The sequence below is a fragment of the Colletotrichum chrysophilum genome (genome assembly GCF_026319265.1).
Source record: "Colletotrichum chrysophilum strain AFK26 chromosome Unknown scaffold_41, whole genome shotgun sequence".
NCBI lineage: Eukaryota > Fungi > Ascomycota > Sordariomycetes > Glomerellales > Glomerellaceae > Colletotrichum > Colletotrichum chrysophilum.
The window spans coordinates 105277-130111 of record NW_026517328.1 but is presented as its reverse complement, the minus strand read 5'-3'; the positions used below and the strand labels follow the sequence as shown (position 1 = coordinate 130111).

At 53.7% G+C, this 24835-nt stretch overlaps 5 protein-coding genes across 5 annotated transcripts; 3 read left to right on the top strand and 2 right to left on the bottom strand.

The window, feature by feature from the left end:
- Positions 1 to 7945: 7945 nt before the first annotated feature.
- Positions 7946 to 8434, bottom strand: COL26b_005861 (uncharacterized protein; the record flags this gene model as incomplete). Its single annotated transcript, XM_053178696.1, has 1 exon — positions 7946 to 8434. One exon carries the CDS (start codon positions 8432 to 8434, stop codon positions 7946 to 7948), a length of 489 nt encoding a protein of 162 aa, XP_053037339.1.
- A 1227-nt stretch (positions 8435 to 9661) lies between these two features.
- COL26b_005860 (uncharacterized protein) lies at positions 9662 to 10909 on the bottom strand (the record flags this gene model as incomplete). Its single annotated transcript, XM_053178695.1, has 1 exon — positions 9662 to 10909. The coding sequence occupies one exon, from the start codon at positions 10907 to 10909 to the stop codon at positions 9662 to 9664; it is 1248 nt and encodes a 415-aa protein (XP_053037338.1).
- A 2209-nt stretch (positions 10910 to 13118) lies between these two features.
- COL26b_005859 (uncharacterized protein) lies at positions 13119 to 14569 on the top strand (the record flags this gene model as incomplete). Its single annotated transcript, XM_053178694.1, has 2 exons — positions 13119 to 14000; positions 14060 to 14569. 2 exons carry the CDS (start codon positions 13119 to 13121, stop codon positions 14567 to 14569), a joined length of 1392 nt encoding a protein of 463 aa, XP_053037337.1.
- A 3601-nt stretch (positions 14570 to 18170) lies between these two features.
- Positions 18171 to 19683, top strand: COL26b_005858 (uncharacterized protein; the record flags this gene model as incomplete). The annotated part of the gene is made up of 4 exons (XM_053178693.1): positions 18171 to 18279; positions 18368 to 18957; positions 19005 to 19118; positions 19165 to 19683. 4 exons carry the CDS (start codon positions 18171 to 18173, stop codon positions 19681 to 19683), a joined length of 1332 nt encoding a protein of 443 aa, XP_053037336.1.
- Positions 19684 to 21104: 1421 nt separating this feature from the next.
- Positions 21105 to 22983, top strand: HAS1 (ATP-dependent RNA helicase; the record flags this gene model as incomplete). Its single annotated transcript, XM_053178692.1, has 2 exons — positions 21105 to 22409; positions 22483 to 22983. 2 exons carry the CDS (start codon positions 21105 to 21107, stop codon positions 22981 to 22983), a joined length of 1806 nt encoding a protein of 601 aa, XP_053037335.1.
- Between the last annotated feature and the right edge of the window lie 1852 nt (positions 22984 to 24835).

Below are 24835 nucleotides of genomic sequence, written 5' to 3'. Positions count from 1 at the left end.
GGAAGCTCGTAGCCCAGACTTTTCGTGTTTTCTCCCAACTGGGCCGTGGCATCGAGAGCGTTTTCTGCGTGTGATACTGCGCCTCTCGGGATGTTCTCCAGACCATAATTGGAACCGTCTGTGATACTGGCCTGACCTCGATTGCTTTCGAAGTTCAAAGATTCTCTAGCTTGTGACCCAGACTCAGATTGCCGGGTGAGCGAAGATATGGATTGACGGAGGACATGATCCCTCTTCAACTTTTCTAGATTTGCCGTTTTAGATATTCCCCACCCCCATTGTTTAATCCTAGCCGTCAACTGTCTTTGACTGCACAGCTTGTCAGTTGAGATTTGAGGAAGCGATGTGATCACTTACGTGGCTTGGACACCATATGTCTCTCGCAAGATCGTTAAAACCCTTGTCAACGGAAGATTCTCGGTCATGTATAAGCGGCGAATTATTTGTTCACGTTCCTCCATGGCAAGACGCGTTGCAGGGACTCTTTCTGAACCGCGTCCTTCGACATTTTGCGCCTCAGTTGGCTGTTGCATTCTGGTGTGGTCCATGTCTCAACTGTGACTTTGAAATTCGTTGCAATCCTCGGGAGCTTCAATGTTGAATCTAGGTGACCGTGCTGTTGTATTAAGCGAAAAGATCAATGAAGTAAAGCACGAAATAGGTGTGCGGCTGTGTGCGCAAGAGATCTCACGCGCAAAAGCGCACTCATTTTTCATTTGCGCTAAAATTAGTGAAACCAAGGTAATCCATGACGTGGGCTGGCGCTTACTGCGTTCCTGCGGATTGATACTTGTCGGCCATGGGGATGAGATTCGGTGGTCTCATTGGATAGTGGCTGCTAAGAATGCAGTGCAATTGAAAATAAAGAGGCAACATTGGACATGTTTTCCTCCAATAATACGTCTTTTCTGAACCTTTGGTGATCGGTACTCCCAGCCGAGAGAAGCTTGGAAGAACGCCAATCAGTCTACGAGTCTTACACTGTTACCGAACCATACTGCTTGGAAGCATCTTGCCTGGCAGCGTCAAAAATGTAACGAGTCAGTGTCGGGATGAGGGCAGTCGGATATGCGATCATACTTCACAGAACCACGTTTGTGACATGTGTCGGACTTTGCGCCCGCCACCCTTGCACCGAGGAGATTACAGAGTCTGAATTATACCGTCCGCCACTGGAAGATAGTCTGGACCTGTTATGCAAATATCGAAGGAGCTGGTCTCAGATCATGAAGTCCAGCCAGCCCAGCCACTCACAAAACTTCGACCTAGGTCGTGGCCTTGGCAGATTAGGCATTTGTAGTCTCACGATCTCCATCTCTTCACATGGACACGCGGGCGTGGCCCAAACCGCTCGCCCAACAATGCAGCCTTCCTCATCTATCAGCAGGCAAATGCCCCCCGGATGGGTGTGAAAATAACCGAGCCCCGGAAATCGATACATTGTCATACCATGAACTTGCTCACAATCATTCTCGATGAAAAGTCCAGCATCGTTGACCGAGGCAGCACCACATGCTGCACACTTGACCCAAACACGAAAGCGACGCCACGTAAGGTGTAAGATGTTGCTGTGCGTGCTTCCGAAGTCAAAGCGAGTCTCTTCTCGCTCTGCCCATGTGTTTAGGACTCCCAGGGCCTTGAGTATGTCGGATATGTCATAGGGGCTCTCTTCGGGCCAAGACTGTCCCAGTGGGACCTCGGATAGCGCGAGTATCGTCTGCTCCAGCTTTCGTCGGCGGTCGCCTGTTTACAAGGCTTGCATCATGTTATTCTCCGATTCGAATATTAGCCGTGAACCAAAAGCCTCCGCAAAGACATCCACGTTCGGCGTGGCAAGATTGTAGGCGCAGAATTGGGCAAGGTCTTCATAATACCCACCCCAGGCTTTAGCAAGCACGACAGACGAAGATCTTGTATTATAAATTCATGGTCGTCTGGGGTCCTCAGAATCCGGCTTTTTGTGTTGCTGATCCATCCCGGGTGGGAGAACTCGAAAGGTTCGGACCATTGCTTCGCCAGAAATAATCTGCAAACACGCGCGACACTGGTAACCAGGCTCATTGCCAAGGCGCCAGATGTCTCTCAAATATGAGTACGACTGGTTCGACATTTTCCGAATTTAGAGTTTAGCTCCTAGATTATGTATGTTTGTTCGGTCCCGGGCATACAGAGGTGGACTACGCTTGTGTCAATTTCACTGGCTGTCACCAAGGCTTTGGGGAGAAAATTACCGCATGCCCATGCTCAACTTCGGGGCTTAGGTATGTTCAAGGATTAGAATCCTCACGTTGAAGTGGGCCTATCGGGTGAGTCTCCAATATCCAGTGCATACGAGGCGGCACATAGCCTCACCTGGTCATCTTCATTACAACAGTTGCTAACATCCTATATCACATCCACAATGTGTAGCACAGGGCCCTTCTTTGGCCGCCAATAATTGGGTCTAGTTGGAACATTTTCCAATTATACATAATCCGTTCATCCTGAGGATCTGATGCCCCTGCATGCTGACCACCAACAACTCGCTGCCAAGGCGTAGCCTGCTTCTTTCCCCAGCCTTCGCCCTTGCGGGTACGCTTCCCATGGCAGGCTGTCATTTGACTCGGGAATCTATTTATACGTTTGATGGGAACTTGAGCTCAGTTGAACGAAAAGGGGATCTTTGTGTCTACTTGATCTACATTATTAATATTTCTTTCCCAAGTTCATCCCCAAGCAAGATCACTTTAGTTTATCAAACGAATGAACAAGAGCCGATTTGTTGCTTCTATACACCGCTCTGAATCTCTACCAACATGGTGAATATAGAGATGAGGAGCCATCCCTATCAAAAGCTTCCCGAGGCAGTTGCGAACACTCAAGTCAGAGCACCTCACACATGTCATCGGAACGTCGGACGGCAGCGTTGGTCGCGTCTGGTTTCAGAGTGGTATCTGCTTTTCGTATATGCACTATTCTGCGTCGTCTTCGCGTTCGGCATGTGGAAAGGTCTTGATGGCGAGTCTTTCGCCGTTTCTGGACGCTCACTACGACTCGACAGCTCATTCAGACTCACCCAAACCGACGTTTCCACGATAATCTCAGCTTGCCTTGTCGCTGGAAGAGCCCTAGGCACTGCGTGGCAGGGTCTTGCCGCTTGGCGGTGTATCTTTATTCTCTTGGAAAAGACTGGCCTCTCTCTCGAAGATGCTAATGTCGTGGGCTCCTGGAAGCTACCACCGTGGTCAATCATGCGGTCAAGGTCATCATCCCGGCCAAATGGCGGTGCCGTAAAACTCCTTGCGATACTGTCTCTCCTACTTGCCTGGCCTGCGCAGCTCGCCAGTCCGCTGGCGACCGGCTCCGTGTCTTGGGTGCCAATTTTATCTTACGACACGGACTCAGTGAAGGCCATTTCTCTGGGCTTGGCGTCGCCTGGCGACGGATGGGCCAAGTACAAAAATGGCCTTAACATCCGCCGGGGCCTAGTCCAAATGGCTGCCGGATTAGCAAGCCTGAAGGCAATAACACCCCTTGAGTACAACAAGGGGTCTTTGAATGTGACCCAAGCGCGTCGCATGGGAACTTTCCTCGGCTCTTACACCAATGGTACGGTGGTTCAGAACGCCACGGTGCCCATCTTCAAGATCGAGTCCTTCCAATGGATCTCCGACGAGTCGCAAATACCCCCAACGATTCTCCAGACATTGCAGGATCCTAAGACCAAAAATCTCAAATTTGCCGAGGACGAGACGCAGATGACAAACGCCTTAGGGGCAACAACTCTTCTGAAAGACCAGCCCTGGAAAGTGCCATCCACGACGGCTTTGCCCGAGGCAATCGAGGTTTTGAGTGAAGTTCAATATGCCTCAATCTATGTGTTCTCTGGAGGGAAGGAGAAGGAATACGATTGCCATAAGAGCATCGGCTACACCAATAACACCGAATTTGGCCCTCTGCCGCCTGAGATCCACCTCGTTAAAAGCCGTCGCGAAGACCGTTCCGATTGCATTGCCGTCGCCAAGCTCAGGATCAGCGCAGGAATAACACACTGCAATCAAACGGTCCCAACATCCAACAGTTCGTCATGCTTCATCGCCTCGAACATCATTGTTTCCACGAGCGAAGAGGTTTTGCCAGACAACCTCACCGGAGAGATATTTGCTATGATGCAAGAGGTTCACACAGTTGTGGCATCTTTACGTATGAATGACCCAGAAACCTACATGGGGCGACTGGAAGAGGCCCTGTGCGACTCGCTCGTTCGGACCTACCAAGGAACATGGAGTGCATTAACAGAGGCCTTCTCACCTAGCACCTTCCCGGGCGGGATTGGAAGACTCGAAACCAGAGGTTGGGAGCCAGTGGAGGCTCTTCGGGCGGAGGTTTCGTCTGTAAGGATTCTTTCGTGGTTGGCTATTAGTATGTTGTTCGTCTTTTCTGGTTTCTTGGTGTTAGTTCTCGACGCCTTTTCTGACGGAAAGACGGTAAGTAACCCGGTAATTGCAGCTATTATGTTAGACAGCTCTGGAGTTATTGAGGCGGATCATACTGGCCTTTGTAATGCGGTGGATATCAGTAAAGATCATGGGAATGATACTGAGCGGAGACTACGCTTAGAAGTCAGCAACGGGAAGGCTGAAACGAGCGACTACAAACATCCGAGATTGGTACCAGAGGAAACTTCGGCGACTTATCTCACTTAGTTAGTTGCAACTGCTAGTAGGTACTGTATGCAATATCTACGTTAATCATACATATTAGGCCCCTAATCAGAACTTGAAGACTTGCCACAGCTGAGACACATGTATTCTTGCCCCTCTCATGGATGTTTCGAAGTCGTCGAGTGATGTTACGAACTCGAGAAGCGCCAGCACATGTCGAGAAAGTTTCGAGCCCACCCAGTAGGGGTTTTGACTGTAGGGAAAAAGCAGTAAAAGCACCTTGGTCAGTGCCCGCTCCAGTACTTTCGCAGTATACGTACCCAGGGTAAAAGCCTTCAGTACAAAACTGTAGTCTGGTAACGACGCAAGATCGCTGCTAGCTTAGTCTCATATAGACGTCGTGAGTGGGTTTCGTTGAAAGTAATTGGACTCTACCAGGCCAAAGCCAACGTTGACAAGGTATCTGGCTGCATATGGGCGTCGGGACTCCAATGCAAACTGAAGAAAAGTAGGTTCAATCGGAACGTTGGCTCTGAAGAGGCTGCTTAAGTGTAGCAATGTCTGTACGCTAGAATTGCGATCCAGGGATGAGGCTTGCTTCTCATTTATTTGGTCGATAACTTCTAGTTACGATTCTTTCTTGAAAAGCTTGAATGTTGGCACGCCGTGTGGACGAGTTGCCCGAAGCGGAAGTACCTTTTCCGTCCGACACATAACTTGTAGACGTGAGAGTGCCAAGTTCTTTTCAATGGCCCACACGAAAACCGTGGTGCAAAGTAATGTTGTTCGCAAAATTACTGCTGTAGACGTGGCCCTGAAGATTTATTTTGCCAACCAGGGGACACGGCCAACTCCGTATTTGCGGGTGTTTAATACGGAAAGCTTCCGAAGAAGGGAATCCTTTCAACTTTGCCACTGAATTGATATGAAACATATTGAATCATGCTGTGTCTAAGTAGTTACAGCTATATTCTCCGGCGTGTCCAAAGTGTCTGATGCTGACACAGGATAATGGCAAAAGGTTGCTGAAGCTTCCGTCGATGGCCAACGATGGACTTCAATCTTGCCTTGAATCAAATTCCCTTCGCAAACAACTTTGGACTTGCTGACTTTCTTGTTAGCCCAAGACTGTTATTGACGAAGGCCCCCTGACAGTCTAAATGCTGTTCCGAAACTAATCAGGACCTTATCCAAAAGCGAGGCGGCCTCTGGATGCAAAGAGCCGGTCAGCGCAGTAGGGGTGCCTAGAGCGGATCTCAATTAGCAGACCGTCGGCTGCATCAAAACGTATAAAAAGTCGCAGGACCAGCAGCATCACGCGAATAAAATTCAAAACTCTTCATCAAGATACAGCCATCTCACACTGGTTTTCCTCGCTGTATTTGGGATCATGGCAATTGCTCAATTTGGTGACATCAATTCAGAAGGGACAATACAACCCATTTTGTCTATAGACTATTGTAATTCCTCCATACGTTGTAGAGGCACGTTGTAGAGGCGAGAGACGAGAGCAGCAATGTCACTCATCCACTGCTCTAAAAGTACAGGAACAAGAACTTTTCACAGTCTTCCTTAAACTACTTCCTCTGTCTAGACATCATCCACCCACCCGCCTGGAATGCGGAGCGGCGGATTCTCAATAAGATCCCAGAATTCCCCAGCGAAATCATACGCGTCAGTATCCCAGACAAGGTACCAGTCTTCGGGCCGAGGGCCGTATTCAAACGAGATAAGCCTCATGTTGTGCCAACTGTGCCAGAAGTTTTCTCGCATATAGCCTCGCCCATGTCGAAGAGGACAGCTCGGATCAAGATATATGGCGAGTTCGCGCCTACCGTACTCCTTCAGATCTATGCCCGCAGACTGCACGTCTTCCAACCAAAATCACATGGCTCGAGACACCCCTTGCATCTTCCAGCGTACTTCCCGACGCCTTTCGCGAGGTGAACTTCTGTCTGGAAAATCGAGCTCAAAATCTATTCTGGACAGGCCGTAGAGCAATGGCGTCAGGTTGTGTCGATGGAGACCGACTGTCCTCAACTCCGTAAGTTTCCGAAGAGAGATTCCAGAAAGATACCATCGCGTAAGTTCCCGCCAAGAATGAAACTCGTGAAAGCGTCTCGGACTTTGACGTCTCTCCCTCTCGATTGAACGAACCCGAAGGCTATCCCAGAGACCAAGAGGTATCCTGCAGTAATATAACCGTGCCAACAATTGCAGGCATTTTCCTCTCATTGCGGTATTGATGGCCAGGCTGTCGTAATATCCCTCAACTTCCCTCAAAGCAGCTGGACTAGTACCGGCACCCATGCTGAGCTGCTCTAGTAGAAGTTCCAGTTTGATATTGTCCCACGAAAGATATGTAAAGCGAGCTTGCGGAGACAATTGCAGGTACTCTTCGTACCGGTCTCCAACCATCATTTGTAAAATTCCAGGATTCTTCCAGATATACTTCGGAAAAGCGTAAGGGTTGAAACTCCAGGTACCAGAGAACATTGCATCGATTTCTTTCTCAAGAGCTCCCGCGTCGACCATCAATTTAAAAAAAACCGGCGATCGTTGTATCAGGCCAATGCCTCATATTGGAAAGCCTGATCATAACTGAATAGCCCAAATCATCTGTTTCCGTAGGGCTCAAACCCCAACTCAGCAACGCTCTGAACGTGTCTAGTTTCCCGCCGTAAGCTGCAATCTGAGCATACCAGTCAGCTATTTCTCAATTCACGTCTAGTGAATCGTGGTTGCCTTACATGAATCAGTGTTCCCCCCTCCTCATCACGATCGAACAGGGAGGCGTCTCCCACGGCTAGTGCCTTCTCAACATCCGCGAGCTTGCCATATCTGACATCGTTGAAAGTTTTGCCATAGGTAGGTCGCTTAATCCATGGCTTGAGACAGATTTGCCAGCCGACTTGAGCGCGGTACGTCTGCAAGTCAAATACCCTTTGGGACATCCACCTTGGGAGTTGTAGACGGATTTGGTGCACTACCAATATGTTAGAGCAAGCATTCGAACTTGTGCCTCTGTGAGCTTACCGGCGCTATTTGCGTAAAAGGAATTCTGAGACTGCTTGTAGGTAAAACCTCCAAAGAAAGACGGTTTTTGCCATGGAAGAGGCTTCGGGCCAATGTCATATCCGATTGGGCGAATCGTTTCCAACCGATCGGAGTTGCTTGCGTCGGAATTGCTCGTGCCGGTCTGCACCTCTTGCGAGTCATCCACAACAGTGTCCAGTGAAATTGGCGCTGGGTCTTGAACCAGTTCTACTACAGGCTGAGACTTCATGAAAGCCTTACAAGAGTCAGTTTCTATTCAAACTCTGAGCGAGGATTGATTGCGCCCACATCATATAGCTTTGCTGCGAAAGCGAGATCAGGTGCAACGCCCAACCGATCCGTTCCTGGTACTTCCGAATGTCCTCCTTCTTGAACGAGACCTTGAGCTTCGTGATGTTTCTTCTCGATCGCTTCGCAGTGCTGATCCTGGCCTGCAGGTCCTCCGCCAAGCTCTCCAGATCATTGACAGCGTCTCGACAGTACTCGATGCTCGCCTGCAGATTGGTGGCACTGTTCAAGTAGACCTTGTGTCGCTGCTGTTGCACGAAATCGGCCTCCATCCCCGCCAGGACGGGCTTCAGTATCTCAAGCTGTCTCATGATGCGATTCATCTCTTCGGGGATGTCCTGGATCTCGTCCCATAACTTCTTCAGCTTCATGACGCTGAGGCCGAATTTTCCCGCTAGCTCAGCGACTGCAATCGCGCTGCTGACAACACCGAGTACTTCTGCCATAGTCGCCGTTGAATTTGCGCAGTCATGAAGGTACCTTTGGGATGTCTCTCGAGACTTGAAACCTCCGACGCGCCTCCGGGGATGCTACTCCCGCCGACGTGACTTTTGGAAGGTGGCTGGAAAGTCGAACAACGAGTGGTTTGGGGGAAGACCAGTCAATCAGGGCTGGAGGCGGGGTTACGTTCGTAATGAGACCCACGGTAAGGCCGCACTGAGAAGGCCTGCCTGCTGAGCTGTAGCATCTAAGAACCAACAGCATTCGTGCTGCAGATACATGCATGATGCGACTGCATCTATGGCGTGTGATTCGATGGCGGCTGGCGGCTGGCGGGACCAACAGGGGATGTCTGCCCACCTTGTCAACCGATTGAATTTATCACTGGGCATTCAGAATTTGGGCGAGTTTATGAATCCGATTTTTGGTCCTTTATCTGGGTACGTATACTGCGAAGCTACTGGACTGAGAACTGACCGAGATGCTTTTACTGCTTTCCCCCCCAGTGTGAAACCCCCTGAACGGGCTCGAAACTCCCTCAACATATCGATTCTTTATTATCCACGCCGTTAGCAAATGATTTACCTGAGTTTGAGAAACACTAGATAATGACAAACTCTGGACATCGTAGTCAGCTTTGACCTGACGGGAATCTAGTGCAGAAACTCAGACGGATCGTGATCCGCTCAATCTCTGTCGACATACCTTGAGTTTGTAGTTCCGACGCAGTCCCCCTGCAAAAAGACCACGGCAAATTCACCCTGTTCGCGGGCACAGTTCGGGCAAGACTATGAGTATTTGACCTGGGCCCTCTGCCGGTCAAGGAAAACATTACAGAAACCCCATACGCAAGCCCTCTGAACATCATAAAGTCGATCGCGCGCCCTGGCCGATTGTCTGGAGGCGTGTAGTTAGAAAGCCTGTTGCACTAAGCAGGTGAAAGTCACTGTGGACGGCCAGGGGCCATCGACATGCCTTGAGGCGGTCATATACGGGGAAGTAATTCTGTTGGTACTCATTGGGCCGATCCATACCCATTCCCTGAAGACAAGGGTTGAGCGCATTACGAGCCGTCTGACGGGACTTTCAAGCAAGCCGCAGTTACTGGTGACTTGAGTGCAAGCACAACGAACACTGCTTCGGGTAGACAGCTGTATCAATCTAAATTATGTATAAACGAAAGTATGTAGTTCTATGCATCATTCCCAATACACACACGCAGGTCCCAAGGATCACTGAATCGTCGGAGGCGGCGTCGGTTGCTTCTTCCGTCTCGGCGGCTCCACCTTGACCGGCTCCGGCATCTTCGCGACCTCCGCCTCTTTAATCTCGGCCTCCGTGACAACCTCGGGCTGCTTGAGAAGGTCAGACTCCTCCGCCAACTCAATCTTCCTCACGGTCTCATTCTGGTTGGCCTCCGGCTTGACAGGCGTGGGCTGAAGCACTTCGATCTTTGCCGGCTCCGGCGCCTTCACAATATCAGGCTTGACCTCGACCTCAGGCTTCACCGGCTCCTTCACAGTCTCCTTCTCAACAACCTCAAAATCAGGCTCGACGACCTTGGCCTTTGCCTCCTCCACCTTCGGCGCCTCCGTCTTCACCTCCCGCTCCATCACAACCCCGCTATCCCTCCGCCCATCCCACAACTCCCTCACAGCGCCCCAGTACCTCTCCCCGTCCGTCCTCGCGTGCGCCACATGCTGGCTGCCCTCGAACCTCTCCCTGCCCACCCTGAACCCGACCTCCCGCGCCTCGTTGGCGTGCTTCTCAACATCCCCCCAGTAGATCATCTCGTCCTCGCGGCTGTACAGATACACCCGCCGCTGCTCGCTCTGCAACAGCGCCTTCTGCTTCAGCGCCGCCCACATCCTGCCGAGAAACCCGTGCCGCCCGCCGAACGGCACCTGGAAGATCCAGAACCAGCCGATGAAGACGTGCACCAGCGGCGCCAGGAACCGCGGGAACACCGCCGACAGCGCGCGGTAGCTGCGCATCCAGTGGAACCCGCCCGGGCACGAGTCGTACACGCTCACGTGCGGCGGCAGGCTGCCGAGCCCCCGGCCCGCGCGGTCGGCGGCGGCGTACAGCTCGAAGAATTTCGAGAGGTTCGACGCGCCGCCGTTGGAGAAGACGTGCAGCAGCAGCTGGGGCCGCTTCGCCTCGCCGGGCGGCGTGGCGTCCGCGAGGGCCCGCACGACGGAGACGGCGGGCTTGATCTCGCGCTTGGCGATGCGCACCGAGAGCGTGTGGATGAAGGGGCACTTGACCAGCAGGATGCGCGCCGTCGGGTAGAGGGCCATGTAGCGCGAGGTGTACTTTGCGATGTGCACGTCTTGGGCGGACATCCAGGCGAAGATGGCGATGAGCTGCGGGGAGCCCGGGTCCGGGGCTGCCGATGGCGGCTCGTAGAGGAATGTGTTTGGGGAGAGGGCCCTCATCTGTGGGAGAGCCCCTTGGGTGCTTAATTGGTTTGAGGCCATGGTGGATGATGCTTTGGCTCTCGATGTGCGGCCGCGGATGTGCTGGAGTGAGATGGGGGATGATGATGAGTTGGAATGTGGAGGGAGTGAGGTCGGATATAAAGTAGTGGACCTGAGGTCATGGACGAGACACTAGTTGCATTTAGACGCTGCAAGTTCAGCCTTAAGTTGTGTCTTCTTGGGACGTGTAGTCATGGCAAGGTTGTTAAGGTTGGCAAGGTTACCCCTTCCGGCAACTGCCTCGGCTTGAAACCCCTGGTCGGCGGGGTTGCGAATCCATCCTCAACGGTAATCTAGAGGATTCTCTGAAGGATCGCTGTTGAGAATGGGTCTACGACTCTAGGCATCCACTGATCGCAATTCGTAGCAGGGGAATGGCTCGGATTGATATGGAAATTTGAACCCAACGGGCCGGCGGCAAGACAGCAACGGCCGCCTCGGCGAGTTGGGGTAAACGCTCCGACCACTAGTCATTGCAGGACCATGAAGTTGGCGATTGAGCGGTGTTCAGGCTTGAACCAGTTTACAATTTGACGTTTAATTAATGTCAAAATTTGAGTACAGGGTGGCAGCTCATAACAAGTCGTTCCATGGCAACTGTTCGTACGAAGATAGCATCAATTCTACCCGGAGTCGTGCTGCCCAGTTCAAACCATGTGAAGGACAGATTGTTTCACCCGAAGTTACCAACGGTATCCCAGCTAACAAAGTCTTGAATCATCAGTCAGCCTCATTTCCCGTACTAGTCAGTTCAGTTCAGATGAAGCTCCGTTGGTGACATGGAAGTAGTTGTGACAGGTTGGGGAGAACATCGTGTCTACTAGCGCGGCAGAGGGAAGGGTATGCGGACGATGCGCCGTCTCGCATGCCGCATGAATGACAAACAAATCGCGCAGAACGCAGCCGTCGGATGTGGAAGTACGCCTCGCGGAGTCTGGTAGGTTTCTACCTTACTTAGCGGTGGCAAGGGATATTTGCTTGGTCATGAGTCTGCACCACGGTCACCCTGGCTGCAGCTGCCAGTGTGCCAGAATACCCTAGAAGAGTCAGAAACCCCAGACGCCTCGCCGTTGGAAGTCTTCGCTATTTCCAAATTTTGATTGCTTATACCCTGAAAGCCGTGTCCTGTGCCACTCGCCCCTGGATGACACCTCGGACGGCAGCTGCAGGTTCCCGTTGAGCGTGGGCACCACGGCTGGACGTCGGACGTAGACATTGAACCGAAATTGAGAGCTGCGTGTGCCATTTTGAATTAATTCCAGGGTTGTTTGGAGGATGGTACATTAGGTTGGCTGCTTTCTGAAAATCGATCGACTTCGTGACTGCTTCGAGGCGGCAATTAACATAGATGCCGTTGAGTGAAGTCGGCATTCCCGACCGGCCAGTCGTCTAAGCGGCAATGATTGAAAGGTCTGGACCTTGAGTCCTATCACAGCTCGTGTTGTGAACATGTGCAACTCCAGAGTCGGGTACATATTCGCGGCCAGCCCCGTTCGTTCCGTGATCCCGTCAAACGGATGAGTGGACTTGCACGGTCCCAAGTCCAAAGGCCCGATTGACTTGGACGAGTTTGGACCGCGAGCTCGGGACGAGTGCGGCGACAGAAAGGAGTCGAATGACAAACAAACGGACATTCGGTAGTGATTGATTGCCTCCTAAGTCGTGATGCGTCTGATGGAGGAAGACTGGGCACGGGTTAGCTATGTCATATGAAGATGAACCGGGAAAGGGAGACATCTGGGTCTACCTGAGGCAGCAAGGACCTGTATTACGACAAGCAGGGAAGTAGTTGCCGTGTCCATGAGCTCCTCCCGGATGTGACGACGTTACCAAACGAGACAGGCGCAGGGTCGCCCCTATCGTGACTTCCGCGACGGCAACCACCCTCTCGGCCCCTTCCCCCTTTCGCAAGCCACGCCTTCCCGGCGTCACAAATAACTCAGGAGGAAGCGACTGCCCGAGAGCTGACTGGGTAGATGCCGTACCTTCCATCTCTCTCTTCCCTCGACCCCTCCTTATTACCTCCCTCCTTCGTTCCAAGATTCCGAATCTCCTCTTTCGCAACCCATCACTTCCCTCTCTCCAGCTGCCTCATCCAGAGATTCCAGCTGTTGAGCCACTCCTTCGTTCACTCTCTTGTTCATTCTCTCGTTCCACCAGACACTCATTTCTTGTACATTCCTTCCAACTCCCTCTGCCCTTCATCGCCATGAGGGTCGCCCATATCCTCTCCTCCCTTGTGGGAGTTGGTATACTCACCGCCAACGCTGCTGTCATCGACAAGCACAAGACCAACAGCATCGAAATCATCAGCCCCCTCAAGGGCATCAGCTTCCAGCGTATCAAGGCTCACCGCGAGCCTATTGCTGAGGATATCGTCGGCCGCACTCAGCCCCTCAAGGCCTTCCGCGGCAAGATCGCTGGCCACAATGCCGCCACGGCCCTGCAAGCTGCTCAGCCCAAGGACCTCTCTAATGCCTACCAGAACATCACTGCCCTGACTCCCTACGGCACTCAATACTCCATCGAGGTCATCTGGGATGGAAAGCCCCTCAACATGCTGTTCGACACCGGCAGCAGCGACACCTGGGCTGCCAGCACCAATCTCTCCTGCGTCAGCATGACGGGCACTGTTGCCTACCCTCAGGAGGCATGCGCCTTTGGCCCTGACCTCATTGATGGGTTCAAGTATGGTCCTGTCGAGGACATCCATTTCGCCCTCAGCTACGGCTCTGGCGAGAAGGCGTCGGGCCCCATGGGATACAGCGATATCGAGGTCGCAGGCATCGTCGTTCAACAGCAGCAGGTTGGCCTTGCCAATCTCACTCACTGGTACGGCAATAACTACACCAACGGCATCCTTGGTATGGCTTACCCCTCCATTACGAGTGCCTTCACTGGTGATGCCACTGAGAAGCGTCCTGCCTTCCAGGTGCCGTACCAGCCCTTCTTCACCAGCATGGTCCAGCAAGGACTCTCTGCAGACTCCTTCAGCGTTGCCCTCGTCCGCAACTCCTCGGGCGTGATTGCTTGGGGTGGCCGCACTGGCGTCACCATCTCGAGTCCCACGGCGTACACGGACCTCATCATCGTAAGTCGCCTTCCTCGTCTTCCTTTCAATGGTTGCAACCCCAGCTGACATGCCGAAAGACACAAATCAACACTGAGCGACCAGAATCCGCCTGGCAGTACTCGTACTACACGATTCTTGTCGACGGCATCAAGTGGGGAACGACGACAGACGAGAGAAAGTTCCCCTACATCGTCGACACGGGAACCACCATGATGTTCGTCCCTCCTCCTATCGCAGAGGCCATTGCCAGGTCATTCTCCCCCAGCGGCATCTACATGTTCCAGTACGGCTCTTACTTCGCACCCTGCGACGCGGTTGCTCCGCGTGTCGCGGTTGTCATCGAGGGCAACAGCTTCTGGATCAACCCTGTGGACCTCATCTTCCGCAACATGAAGGATCAGCTCACTGGGTACTGCCAGATCGCCATCACCACTGGAGCTACTGGTCCATATGTCCTCGGATCAGTCTTCCTGCACAATGTCGAGGCTTATTTCGACGTCGGCGCTGCCCAGATGCGCTTCTACTCCCGACAGACCTTTGGTCCTACGCCCGAGGCCTCAATTGGTCCGGATCGTGTGTCTGTCTAACAAGTTCAAGAGTCCCGGTTTCTTTTCTGACCAGTAGAGCTAGGTGTGGATGAGATGCATCAGTTATCATATCGCGGATCAGAATTGTCGAGAGATTGATTTGCTCCAAGCTTCTGGGGTCTGTGGGACCAGGAAAATTGCTTTGCCAGAGATGTGGTTGTCGGTTGCTAGATACTTAGGTTGGTAGAGTTCAGTCTAAGCATGCCACTTGCCTCATGTTTCCTTTGATGAGTGATGCTCTCGATTCATGGTCCATGAATGGAGCTCCCTTGCCTGGTTCAGTGATGTTTTGGGCGAGTAGAGAGCTCTGCAGCTGTGCAATTGTAGCTTCCCAGATGCATTCATAGAGACGGGAGGCAAGCAAACCTAGCGCAACTGGCGTTCCACAGTGGACAGTGCTGAAACCAGAGGCCGGATCGGGACTTATCGGAGTGGCGACGGAGGGCTTATCGCGGATACAGTAGCCTTATCGATAACGGGTGTGACCTCACCGGTTCGTGGGCACCGATTTCTGCCACTTCATTCAACAGTTCGTGATCCAAGCCTGTTGCAACCCTTCGCCCTCACCGACTCCCTCTGCCTGGCGACGCCTAGATTCTACCTCAAAGGACACGAATACCTCTTCTTCTTCACCTGCCACTGTCTTTTGCGCTTTAGCTCCTCTGCAGCCCGTCTCCTCGTCCTCACGGTCAGCCGCCCCTGACCGCCCGGTGCGTGCTGCGGTTATTCGGCACTCGCTGCACCGACCGACACTTTGTGCCCTCCGACATCCTCCGCCATTCGTCGGCAAAAGAAAAGTCCAGCAGCATCTGGAGGTTCGACAACGGGGCACGAGTTTCTGACAGCAAGGCCAAGAGCGAAGCGTTTCCAGAGCCTCGGAAATTTCGAAGCCTTCAAATCGGACCAGCACCTCAGCCAGTATGGGTATCGGAGTAATCCCGGCGGGTGCGCCCCTGGTGGACGGCAAGCGACAGCCCAGGAGGCAGCATACCTGGAGCTTTAGCAAGGTACGATGAGTCTTTGATTTCCTTCTGTTGGTTTGTTTCGAGAGTGTTTGGTTTCAACTGTTTTCCGGTCTTGTCTTGCATCTTTGTCCCGTTCTGCTACCTGGGCATTACTCGGTAAGGTGCAGCTCAGTGAGTTGTGCAGCAGCCACTTAGCTCTCAGAGCATCAGAGCCTCCGATATTCAGGGACTCGATTTTCCATCCTTCCCGTCACCTTCGCCCCCGATTGAAGGAATCAGTCTTTTTTTTTTTCTCAATTGCGCCCATGCGGTGTGAACAATTACGCAGGGGGTTCGCTGGCATCTGAGAAAAACCAACCCCTGAGAAAAGGCTCTGCTGGTTGATACGATCTAGCAATCGTGCCGATTTGCTGGGCTGCCCCCGTGTCGCGTCCCGGCCGGCTGGACTTGCTGGTTCGGAGCAGGGCCAGCCAGCAGCATAGGCCCGGCTGGGCTGGAGTGGGGGTGCAACAGGAGGATAAAGGAAAAGCCCCTGACGCGCGTGGGTGGTGAGGATTTACCAGCTGCGCAAGTGCAGCAGCAGCAGCGGTGTAAATTCTCAATTCCCATATTTTTTTTCTTGTCGGCCCAGGTCAGGAGACCCCTTTGGACCGGATGACCTTTTCCCCTGGCGAATTGTACGTGGGGGGATGTCAGGTGCTAGTGGCCAAGCCTGGCTGGCTTGCTTAATTGAGCTGCTGTCTGAAGGTCTTTTCCGTTTTCTTAGCAGAGTGCTGCTGCTGCCGGCTACATGTTTGCACGGCCGGCGTTGTCTCAGTAGTGGCCGGGAATGATCGGATGGAAGATAAGAATGCATGTTGGCTGGGAGCAGAAGCAAGAATGGCAAAGTTGTTGAAGGAACAAGAAGTTCTTATTGTTCTGGAAGTGGGATTGGAATTTCAATGTTTTACTTTTCCTGTCGCGACACGGGGGACTCCTTCAGGTTTCGTTTGCAGCTGTGGCTCCGTCATCACCAAAGGCAAGTGCAGCATGCGTTCAGTAATGCATCCCGGCATCTCTCCTGACGAACCGGCTATGACTGGCGAGTCGGATGGGAGTGTATTTGGCCGTGGGCTGATCTCCACCTCGGTTGTGTTCGGTGAGGGCCAGAGACTTGAGCAAAAGTGCAGGAATTAGCTGGTCTTCACTGGCTGATGAGTGCTGCGAGAGGTCCCGTTGAATGCGGGGACGGGGAGCTGAAGCTTGGAGCTGTCACGTTGTGCATATTTCTCAAGGAGATGGAGGCCCGGTAGAGGTTCTGGATGGGCTGCTTAGTGGCTGCCCGCCCACCCCCAGGCTGGAAAAGTTCAGGGACCGGAGAGAAGCGGGCACAGGAACGCCAAAATGAGGGGCACCGGACGGGGGGATTGGAGTTGGCATGGGGTCATGATGGAGGGGCGGGCAGGCCACGCCGAGGCTTCACCTTGCAGGACTTGGACTTGGACTGCCTTACTGCGTACACTCACTACCTTACCTAAGGTAAGGTCATGTCAAAGATTGCCATGGTGCACAGCAGGAATGGGCCAATAGTCAGCAGTCCTTGCAGGGTGGTGATCTGGTGCGTCTGCTGCTGCTCCTGGGAATCCCGATTGCAGGGAAAGGAAACATGGAAACATGCAAGCAGCGCTCTGCAGAGTGCGACAGCTGTGTCCGTAGCTGGTGCGCCTAAGTCTGTGAATCCGCCCCAGTGGGCTTGACTCTCAGTTCCGCCCTCTGTCTGACCTGATGAGACACCGGACTGATGCGACGAGGTGGGCTATCGTCTATTATGGCGGCAGCTGTTGCCTTTTTCTGCTGTTCCCTCTTGCCCGGTGTCATGGAAGTCTAGACTCCAGTCCAGTCACTGCTAAAGCAGCAGCAGCTTGTGTTGACTCTGGCCGGTGGTTCGCAGCTACCTTACCTTACCTTACTGCAGTCACTCAGTCACTCACGCTACCCTCGGGATAGCCTCTCGGCGTCCCCTGCTTCCTTTTACGTACCGCTCTCTCAGTCCCCTTCCGTTTCTCCAGACTCGTGCACGCTGCTCGCCCACTCATTACTCTGTCCCCTCCACCCTCACATCACAGTGCTGCCATCAGATCACTTTACTCTCGAATCTGCCCCCTCACCCCGTGCATCTCTTTTCAACTTCTCTACAACACCAAACAGCCACACCTGCATTCTCACGCTTCCAACGTATACCATATACGGCCATACATACGCAAACAGACAAGGACCCTGACCAGCTGTCCTGGGAGTCCTGCCTCACGCCAGCGCACATTGTCTTTCCGTCTGTCCCCTGCTAGCGGCTCTTGCAGCACCTGGGAGCTACGTAGCTGTCGTCGGGTCGAAAAGTGCCTCCACCCCGGCTGTGCTCCAGGCCACCGCACCCGCCCCCGAACCTCACACCGGGGGGTCCCGCCTTTTCTGGGCGTAGAGCTACCGCCTCTGCTGGAAGCATCACGCGAGCTGCCTTCCGTGCCCGCCGCAACCTCGCGCCTTCTTGTTCCTGCTGTCTCTGTTCGCTTCTGCATGGTCTTCTTCACGCGTCGCTCCTCGTTGTTTCTCTCGTCGTAGCAATATCTCAAAATAAACGTGCACGTCGGCAAGCCGTCAAGATGCCATCAGCCAAGACTAACGGCATCGGCATCCAGGTGGAGGACCTCAAGATATGTGTCGTCATGGTCGGTCTGCCCGCCAGAGGCAAGAGCTTCATCGCCCAGAAAGGTACGTTTACAACGCCATCACACAAGCTTCGGCACGACTCGCGCTTCGGGGCCACCAACTTTCAGGAAATCGTGACTGACCTTTCCAGCGCAACGGTATCTGGGATGGCTCTCAATCAAGGCCAAGACCTTCAACGTCGGCAGCTACCGCCGCCAGGAGGATGCCCACCCCTCTGCTGACTTCTTTGACTTTCACAACGCAGAGGGTGAGCGGAGACGTCGCGCCGCCGCCGAGAAGGCCATCGAGGACATGCTGGCGTGGTTCCGCCAGGGCGGTGTCATCGGCATCCTCGACGCCACCAACTCCACCAAGGAGCGCCGCAAGTGGGTTCTCGACATCTGCACCAAGGAGGGCATCGAAGTCCTCTTTGTCGAGAGCAAGTGCGATGACGAGAACCTCATCATGGCCAACATCCGCGACGTCAAGCTCACCTCCCCGGACTACCAGGGCCAGGACCCCGAGGAGGCGGCCCTCGACTTCCGCAACCGCATCCGCAACTACGAGAAGGTGTACAAGTCGCTTGACGAGGACGGCGACGAGGATGAGTACACTTACCTTAAGATCATGGATGTCGGCAAGCAGGTCATCATCAACCGCATCCAGGACTACCTGCAGAGTCGTGTCGTTTACTACTTGATGAACCTTCACATCCGGCCTCGTTCCATTTGGTTATCAAGAGTGAGTCTTTTGTGACCGGTGAGTAGAATTACACTGACATGGAACAGCACGGAGAGTCCATGTACAACTTGGACGGCCGCATTGGCGGCGACACAATGCTCTCGCCTCGTGGTGAGCAATATGCCAGGAAACTTCCCGAGCTCGTCAGGAAATCAGTCGGCGTAAGTAAACCCGCACACGAATCTCACCTCACGCTCACATCTACAGGACGACCGGCCCCTCACCGTTTGGACCTCAACACTGAAGCGCACCATCGCCACCTCCCGCTTCCTTCCTTCCGACTACAACCAACTGCAGTGGAAGGCTCTCGACGAGCTCGACTCTGGTGTGTGCGACGGACTGACCTACCAGGAGATCAAGGACCGCTTCCCCGAGGACTTTGCCGCCCGCGACGAGGACAAGTACAACTACCGCTACCGCGGCGGCGAGTCCTACCGCGACGTCGTCATCCGCCTCGAGCCCATCATCATGGAGCTCGAGCGCTCCGAGGACATACTCATCGTAACCCACCAGGCCGTCCTGCGCTGCATCTACGCGTACTTCATGAATAAGTCTCAGGCGGACAGCCCGTGGATGAACGTGCCGCTACACACTCTCATCAAGCTCACCCCGCGTGCCTATGGAACCGAGGAGGTGCGCTACGAGGCCAACATTCCGGCTGTTAGCACCTGGCGCGGCAAGGGCTCCACGGCCAAGCATGAGAACCCGACGGCGGAGTGTACGTGAGCCAGAGCGAATTGGACATGAATCATGATGAGAAAGAGCAAGTTTGACTAAGGCCGGATACAGGAAAAAATAAGTTGAGGCGATGAGCGGATCGGCATACGGGGGCCATCGGGTCCCAAAAGAGCGTGCGGCGGATTTCCTTTTTCTTCACTTGACGACGACAATGTCCTTTCCATTCCAACTCGGCATTCTCTCATCCCACGGCGTTTAAGGAACGACGAAAGAAAAATACACACGCAAACAGGAACATTTTCGGCGGTAAAAACGCAGAGGGGCGGCATATCAAAGGCGGGCGTGTCCGACAATCATTCTCACATGGAAATATCATGTTAGCTTACTGGCCTCCGGGTGGGTCGCCCGTCGTGCTCCGCGATGGTTTCGCAGAGTCGGACGCTGTGTGGCCCCTCGACATTGGCCTTTGTCAATGCTTGCTTTTCTTGCTGGAGATCCTGCGACAAGTCTAGGATTCATGAAAGTCTCTGGCACGAGGCGGCCGGATGCATCGATGGTTATTGGTAGTGGCGGGGGGCATAGGCATAGAGGTTCTTTTGGGACCGAGGTTGACGGAGGGCTTTCTTTTATGGTTGATCCCCTTCGTTTCACCCAGTTTATTTCTCATCGAGAGTTGTATCTATGTAACAATGACCGTTGCATATCTGAGATGGGCGTCGTGCCTAATGAAAGGCTAGTTTGTTCACCTTCAAGTCCACAATGCTATCAGTGTTACAAGATCAGAAACGCGGGCCTCTCTCCGATACGGGAGGCGACGTCATCTTTACATTTTGTAGGAATACCTACGACCTTCGCCATGGAGCGCTGGATTTGACTGCCGTGCGTTTGATTGGGCGATCTGCCGGGGAATTCTCAGCTTGCAGAACGGCACTAGCGATGGCCCAGTACACTGTGCGAAGCCTAAACATGCGCCGGATTTCACGTATAACGCCGACTTCTGGTCTGATATATGCATCCAGTTGGATATCCAATATGATTAACTACCCATTGCATACTTAACTTGCATAACTCTATTCAGTTGAGAGGCTCTCAAGGTGGAAACCGGGCTTGGAAAACAGGTCGATAACGACAATAAGGTTTTCTGCCCTCTGCTGAAAAATAAAGGCTCTAAATAGTTCTTTACCAGGGTAAAATATCTTGAAATTCTACATCCTCCGCCATTCCCGGTCAACTTTTTCACCCTCAACGACGCCCTGCTCTGGTCGAGGTACGTATCCCGGTCTGCCCCGCACATCATCGGACCGGATGAACCACACCCGCTATCGCAAAAGCAGCTCCACTAAATTTTCTCCCCGATAAGAAAAAATTCCCATTGAGACCCTCCAAACCAGCGGCTCGCAAAAGTTGCAGTCCTCCCGCCCTAGCGCAGCTTCCTCACAACCACCACCACACCACACACAGCCGCAACCATGGACGCCGCCGCCAGCAGCAAGAAGCGCAAGCTCCGCGACGCCAATGGCTCGAAGCCGTCCAAGAAGCGTTCCTCTTCCGGAGCAGCACCCTCCCCCGCCGCAATGTCGAAGAAGCTGAAGCGCACCGCGCCCGCGCCCGCCTCCGACGACGATTCTGAGAACGAGGATGCCGAGGAGGTGCAGTCAGACGAGGAGGAGGAGGAAGACGCCGCCGAGACCGCCGAGAACTTCAAGGACGCAGAAGACGACGACGGCGCCGGCTCAGACCTCGACGACGACGTCAAGGCCCCCGCTGCCGCACCCAAAACTACCTCCGACATCCCCAACGCGGACGCCCTCACGCTGCCCCAGGTCGGCGCCGAAGCCCACGACTTCGCCGAGCTCAACCTCTCCGACAAGACGATGAAGGCCATCGGCGAGATGGGCTTCACCAAGATGACCGAGATCCAGCGCCGCGGCATCCCGCCCCTGCTCTCCGGCAAGGACGTCCTCGGCGCCGCGAAGACCGGCTCCGGCAAGACCCTCGCCTTCCTTATCCCCGCCGTCGAGATGCTCTCCGCCCTGCGCTTCAAGCCCCGCAACGGCACCGGCGTCATCGTCGTCTCGCCCACGCGCGAGCTCGCCCTGCAGATCTTTGGTGTTGCGAGGGAGCTGATGGCGCACCACTCGCAGACGTACGGTATTGTGATTGGCGGCGCGAACCGCCGCGCCGAGGCGGACAAGCTGCAGAAGGGCGTGAATCTACTTATTGCCACACCCGGCAGATTGCTCGACCACCTGCAAAACACGCCCTTCGTCTTCAAGAACCTCAAGTCGCTCATCATCGACGAGGCGGACCGCATCCTCGAGATCGGTTTCGAGGACGAGATGCGCCAGATCGTCAAGATCCTACCCAAGGACGACCGCCAGACGATGCTCTTCTCCGCGACGCAGACGACAAAGGTCGAGGACCTCGCGCGCATCTCGCTGCGCCCCGGGCCCTTGTACGTCAACGTCGACGAGAAGCAGGAGCACAGCACGGTGGCCAACCTGGAGCAGGGCTACGTGATCTGCGACGCGGACAAGCGGTTTTTGTTATTGTTCAGCTTTTTGAAGCGCAACCTCAAGAAGAAGGTGATTGTGTTCTTCAGCAGTTGCAACTCTGTCAAGTACCACGCCGAGCTGCTGAACTATATCGATCTGCCGGTGCTGGATTTGCATGGCAAGCAGAAGCAGCAGAAGCGGACGAATACGTTTTTCGAGTTTTGCAATGCGAAGCAGGGGACGCTGATTTGCACTGACGTTGCCGCGCGTGGATTGGATGTAAGTCCTTGCCCCCCCCCCCCTCCCTATCTCCTCGGTTCGAGAGACAACGTGCTAATCGAATGCTCGACAGATCCCCGCCGTCGACTGGATCGTGCAGGTCGACCCCCCCGATGACCCGCGCGACTACATCCACCGCGTCGGCCGAACGGCGCGCGGCGCCAACTCCAAGGGCCGCAGCCTCATGTTCCTGCAGCCCTCCGAGGTCGGCTTCCTCACGCACCTCAAGGAGGCGCGCGTGCCGGTCGTCGAGTTCGACTTCCCCGCCAACAAGATCGCCAACATCCAGTCCCTGCTCGAGAAGCTCATCACGCAGAACTACTACCTCAACAAGAGCGCCAAGGACGGCTACCGCAGCTACCTGCACGCGTACGCGAGCCACTCGCTGCGCACCGTGTTCGACGTCAACAAGCTGGATTTGGCCAAGGTGGCCAAGAGCTTCGGGTTCGCGGTGCCGCCGCGGGTGGACGTCACGGTGGGCGCGAGCGGGCGCGGGGAGAAGAAGGTGCAGGGACGGAGGGCGTATGGGAGCCAGCCGAAGCAGGGGAGTGGGGGGTATTATAAGAAGAGGTGAGATGAGAGGAGTTAGATTGGGGAGAAGGGGTGAAAGATGAAAAGAGGAAGGCAAGGCATCCAACTGTGAAAATAGCACGGCGTCGAGTTTTTAAAATGGTAATTTGGGACTTTTTTTCTTCATGAGACAGATCCTGCGGGTTTGACTTGAGAGGTACTCGCGGATGGAGGGCTGGAAGACGTTTGTAAGGGCAGTAGCTCAGCATGATCATTTCTTCTCCAAGCCGACGATCTTGCGTTCTCGTTGGTGACGGGACAGATCGATAGAATTCGCGACACCGTTGCTCCTCAAAGCAAGCAGCATGGCTGACTGAACCCTGTAAGCAATGCGCTCACGCACTCACTCACTCGCATGCTCGCAGCGGCGGTGGCGTCTCTTACCATCGATATATCACATGTATTTTGCATGAATACACGGGAGACACAGATATAGGCCCTACTTTGGCGCAGATAAGGTGAAGCCATTCCTGCGGTGCTCTTGGATTGGTTGTCAGTACGGATGAGAGCGCGCGTTGTCTGCTCTGCGGGACCACGAATTCGGCAACGCGAAGTCGATGAGAATATTGCCGTTGCTTCCGGTGGTGTTTGTTCTGTTGCTTCAACCTTTATACGGAAGCTCGGGGTGGGAACTCGATGACCGGTGCTAGAGGGCGGAGGACGAGTCTTTGTTGCCGAGTATAAAAGGGGGGGCACCAATGAGTCTTCTTTCAACAACGCCACGCAATGACGTTCGGAAGATAGACCGTTTCTGTATGCTGAAGAAATCTAGAAGTGAGCGTGAGAGGGCTTTGTGCTTCCTGAGACTTGGGAAGGACGATGTCAGCCCGTTTGCTTTCTCATCGTCCGCCAGTGGCTCCTGTGGTGTGTCGTTGAGGAATACCCCGTGAACACTGTCCTGGATACCAGCCTTTGTCTGCTGTGGTAGACTTGATGTGACGATCGTTAGTAGCCGTTCCCGAAAGAACAGGGCATACGGTGCGGTTCGCATCTGCCTCTATTCGCATCTACCTCTGGCAGACGAGAACGGGTTCGACCAATATTTTGCTCCATCTAGTTACGTGTGACTTTGGCTACTATCCATATCACTCTGGATACAGGCTTTTGCCGCGAGCCTGTGTACTCCAGCAACGGCTTGGCGATGACTGACCTGGACCACTCAGGCGTGGGGGAAATAGTATATAAGACGGTTCCTTTCTACCGTCTCAAGAAATTGAGCAATCAAAGCTGATCTCACTATTTGCTTGTTTGTCCGTAGAGTGACCCTGTCTCGCAATGCCCTATCACCATCTTTCGAGGCCAACTTAGCCGTGGTGATGAATGCTTGAATGCTGGTTGTAATACCTATCCTATGACGGACGCCAGGGGAAAGAGCTAAAACCTCAAGTTCTTAAGTGTTACGCTTAATGTTCGGAATGAAGCATAGCGCGATGATGCATGAGATGGAATTTCTCCGTGCAGTGCGTGAAGCTTAAGCCTCAGACGATGATCATTGTGCTGCGTTCGTGCTGACAACGGCCTGCTGTTGAACTCATTTATAGATGATCTGAGAGGCTTCTCGGCGCTATCTTGAAGGGCTTGGTGTCTAGCATAAATCTTTTTCCGGAGTATAAGAGCGTATCCGCACGGAAAAGTTCACCTGCTCCGCCGCAAATGGAAGGTTCAACTGAGGATTGTTAAAACTCCGCAACCTGCTCTTCATCTCAGCCTGCCGGAAAGAAACACCGTTCTACTAGAACCCATAAATGACTATGAGCCTCTCCGTAGTCGCATTGTGCGTCTCTCGAATACACGCCAAACGGCTGGAGCGAGGGACAAGGCGTAGGCAGCGACGATTTTGGAAATTGTAGTGGCAC